This window comes from Hyla sarda, chromosome 9 (assembly GCF_029499605.1).
Source record: "Hyla sarda isolate aHylSar1 chromosome 9, aHylSar1.hap1, whole genome shotgun sequence".
Lineage (NCBI taxonomy): Eukaryota > Metazoa > Chordata > Amphibia > Anura > Hylidae > Hyla > Hyla sarda.
The window spans coordinates 132,258,580-132,263,130 of NC_079197.1; the positions used below are offsets into that span (position 1 = coordinate 132,258,580).

Here is a 4,551-nt window from a genome sequence, read left to right on the forward strand (position 1 = left end):
GGGTATTAACAAGCAGGCAATATCCCCATATCAGTGTGTGTCCAGGACACACATCCTGATATGGCCATCATTATCTCCTTTCAACAGAAATATTAGTAATCGAACAAAGTTCAATCTTAATATCCTGAAACTGCCACGCTGGAAGGAAGGTTTTTTCCATCTGTTACTTTTAAGCTGATATTTTCTAGAAGCAGAGATGCAAGATTGAATATAGCAGTGTGAATTAAAGAGACATAGACATTACATTATTATAGACATATATGATTAATGTTTTAAGGTATATTTCATATCACGAGACCCCCATCCACTACATTTTCCCCCTTTTGATAATATAAATTAAAACATTTTCAAGACTCTTTCCCTAAAAATTTCCTATCTCATCTGTCCTATGTACTTCTCCGACTCTCTTCTTGCTGCACGTTAGACGAGTCATGGCTATTCCATGACCCCCCTTGCCACAGACTTTGTACATAGGTTTTCAGATGCTGTCCCTTATATATTTAATACTAGAGTAGTTGAATATCTTTTCAGGGGTTCATGGGGTTCGTCTGGATATTCTTCATAGTCGATGTTTGCCATCAAGGGAGTTGTACTGTCCACGGCTTTTTCACACAATTTCTTCAGACATGGTAGCACACAACAGACGATTAAGGCTAGGAGGATGAGAATTGTTAGTATTGATATTCCTATTTGCATCAGCATTTTTTGCAATCCTCCCATCCCAGTAAAATATTGGTCCCAAGGGTCTGCTATTCCTGAATTTCTTTTGAGCTCTGATGATAGGCTTTCTAGTTTCTTTATAGCTAGAGTTACTTTACCATTGGGGCCTGTATTATCTGGAATGTATGTACAACAGGTATCCCCGAACATTTTACATACCCCTCCTTTCTCTGCTAGAATCATATCTAAGGCCATTCTATTCTGGAATGTCATAGTAGATGTAGCACTGAGTTGTTCAGCTTGTCCTTTAAGAGCCTCTATTGAGAAATTGATAAACCTTTGTTGATTATAATAAATGTAATTAATCCAATCTACATTTTTATTAATCGTAACTAGGGGCATCAGGAAAGATTCAAATCCTGCCTTTACTTGATCTCTAGCCTTAAACTCATTTGGGACCCCCCTTGGGACCCCAATGACATCTATGTATACATGCGGGTCTAGACTTCCCCTGGGAGCTTCTCTTTTGCTCCTGTGGTGGACCTCTGGTTCCTCTGTAGGCTCATGATTGAAGATATGTACAGGCATGATGACTTTGGTTAGGGTGCATTCTCCAGTCCAATTTCCTTCCAATCGGGTTCTTAGTTTCATGTCTCCACACAACCAGTAGATATCACCTAGAGACTGGACTTGGCCTTGCAGTTTGGCTTTATTTATAACTCGGTAGATGGAACAATAATCATCAGAGAAATTTCCCAGGAATCTGCCTTGGTCACCTGAAATGACATAACAAGTGTAATTTCCAGGGTAAATGGTGATACCTTCTCCTGGTCTAGGGGTTTTAGTGGTTATAGGATATTCTTTCTTCCACCGTTCACAATCTGTGTGATCGGAGGAGCTATTGGTATATAGGCTGAGGAAGCAGTCCTCTACCTGCTCTGGAATATTTAACGGGACTGTACCTAAATGAGGTCTAGCACTACCACAAACATAACAATTTGTTTTATTACCTTTTCCTGCGGTATACCTCATCCACTCGAGCCAGAGATTAATATCCGAATAACCTGTTTCTATAGCCATGGTATCTACAAAGGTGGGGTTTGCTATTGCTATAAATTTATTATAAGCCTGAATATGATGTTCCAAAGCACGGACTAAGGGTTCTTTACTGGGTTCTTTCCAATCTCCTGAGGTACTTATATCCTTGATTTCAAATTTTGTCTGGTGTCCTTGAGTAGTTCCACCAAACCACCATCCAAGAACATAAGTTCCTGAATCACTAGGGACTGGGTTCTGAATGGTTAATGAAAGCCGCATACTAGGGCCTATTTTAACCAATTTCATACGTTCTGATAACGGTCTGCCTTCTTTGTCCTTACTGTTTGTGGCCACTGAATTTTTAGGTTTGTAACCCCATGAGGGACCGGAATTCCATGCGGCTGCTACCCAGGAGTTGCAATCTTCCCCCCATTCTCCTCCAGTGACACATATATATCCCTCCCCATATGCCTCATGATACCATTTATATGTTCTAGTGGCACCCTTTGGGCAGGGTAGTATTGTACAAGCATCAAAGACATATGATGCTGTAGTAGTGTTTTCAGAGTTAAACCAAAATTGTACTATCCCATTTTTGTTAGTTATGGCAATATCTGGGCGGCGTTTGCCTACTGTTGTTAATATTATACAAAGGATATGCATGATGCAGTGTAGGATACTCATGATTGAGTCGGACTGGTTTCTTCGTCTGGTGGCGGCACTTTCTTGCAGTGGGAGGCGTGGATCCAAGTATTTTTGCCTCCCACCTTGACTGAGGTAGATGTGATCAGCAGAACCTGAAACGGACCATCAAATCTGGGCTCAAGAGAATTCTTTCTCACGAATCTTTTCACTAATACCCAATCACCAGGTAATAGCCTGTGAGTCCCAGTAACTGCTTCAGGATCTGGAAGAGAAGAAAACACTCGAGCATGTATTTTAGTCAACTCTCTAGACAATGCGGTCACATAATTAGTAAGTGCATCAGATTGTACTTGTAGCTGCTGAGGCTGATAACACCCTAGTCTGGGGGCAGTGCCAAACAAAATTTCATAGGGAGATAGAGAGTGTTCCCCCCTAGGGGTGTACCTGACGCTATAGAGGGCAATGGGTAGACTATCAGGCCAGGGTAAACCAGTCTCTTGAGACATCTTCAGCATTCGGGTCTTAAGAGTACCATTCATTTTCTCCACTTTGCCACTACTCTGGGGATGGTAGGGAGTGTGAAAGGATAAAGTGACTCCTAGGGCAGACCAGATTTCCTTGGTGACTGTAGCTGTGAAGGCAGGTCCTTGGTCACTTTCTATGACTTCTGGTACTCCATATCGGCACACTACTTCATTCAGAAGCTTTTTAGCTGTTGTCTTGGCTGTCATGTTGGCAGTTGGGTAGGCTTCTGGCCATCCTGAGAACATGTCCACTACCACAAGGGCATATTCAAATCTTCCACTCTTTGGCATCTGTATGTGGTCAATTTGTATCCTTTGAAATGGGTATTGGGCTCTTGCCAAATGCTTCTGGGGTGTCTTCTCCATGCGTCCTGGATTGCACTTAGCACAAATGGCACAGGATTTGCAGTAGTTGTCTGTTAGTGGTGTAATTCCTGGTGCTGTGTAGTACTTTTGAATTAGAGCATTCATAAGAGTCTTTGATAAGTGGGCTGCTCCATGTGCCCACTGCACCACTGCTGGGTACATACTCTTCGGTAGGCATGGTTTCCTGTCATTTTCAAATAGGCCATTCCTGTTCAGCACAGCTCCTTTTTGCTTCCATATGTTCTTTTCTTCAGGACTTGCTGCCTCCTGCAATACCTTCAAATGGGATCTTTCCACTGGTAGGGTCTGTAAGGCCAATGTAGGTGTATCCTCCACTCTGCTCTCCACTTCCTGTAAATTCCTAGCCGCTTGTTTGGCTGCAGAGTCTGCCAGGTTGTTGCCTTTTGCTTCTTTAGTGTTCAATTTTCCATGGGCCTTCACTTTCAGAACCGCTACTTCCGTTGGGAGGAGCAAGGCATCCATTAGGTCTTTAAGGGCCTTGCCGTGTTTTACTGGGGTCCCTGCTGCTGTCAGGAAGCCCCTATTTTTCCATAGGAGGCCAAAATTGTGGGCGGCTCCAAAAGAATAGGAGGAGTCCGTGTATACGTTCGCTGTCTGGCCTTCGGCCAATTTGCATGCCATGATAAGGGCTTGCAGTTCAGCCTCCTGTGCTGACACTGTTGGAGGGAGAGCCTCCGCTTTTAGAACTGTGTCCTCAGTAGTGACAGCATATCCTGTACGGTACTTTCCATTTTCATCAGCTCAAAGCAGTCATGGGGGTGATCATCCATAACCTCTTCACCTTGATTCTCCCCATCACCCTCCTCATCTCCCCCCTCAGGAAGTGGAAGCAGGGTGGAAGGATTGAGAACATTACATCTTAGTAGGGTGACATTATCAGGGATCAAGAGTGAGCACTGCAGTCTGAGGTGTCTTGCTGTAGAGAGGTGCTTTGGTTGAGTCTGATTAAGGATTGCAGAGATGTCATGAGGAGCCAGGAGGATGAGATCATGACCAAGAACTAGGTCAGATGTTTTGTCCAGCAATGCTTGTGCAGCAAAGACAGCTCTGAGGCATGAGGGACCTCCTCCGGCTACAGCATCAAGTCTGCAAGAGTAGTATCCGATAGGTCGTGTCTTGTTGCCCTGAGACTGGGCCAGGACACCAGTGGCATGCCCTTGTCTCTCAGAGACAAAGAGTTTGAAAGGTTTGTCGTAGTCTGGCAGGCCAAGTGCAGGTGCTGTAGAGATGGCCGCCTTGAGATTGTGGAAGCTTGAGATAGCCTCCTGTGAGAGGTCAAAGGGATCCGTCTTCAAAG

General features: G+C 44.1%; 1 protein-coding gene across 1 annotated transcript; it reads right to left on the reverse strand.

Moving 5' to 3' along the window:
* Positions 1–377: 377 nt before the first annotated feature.
* Positions 378–3,875, reverse strand: LOC130291916 (protein NYNRIN-like). The gene has a single exon (XM_056541350.1). It carries the CDS (start codon positions 3,873–3,875, stop codon positions 2,379–2,381), a length of 1,497 nt encoding a protein of 498 aa, XP_056397325.1. The 3' UTR covers positions 378–2,378.
* Positions 3,876–4,551: the final 676 nt, after the last annotated feature.

What these genes read in the sequence shown, in the direction of transcription:
- LOC130291916 (XM_056541350.1), bottom strand. Translation starts at nt 3,875, where the DNA reads ATGGCATGCAAATTGGCCGAAGGCCAGACAGCGAACGTATACACGGAC.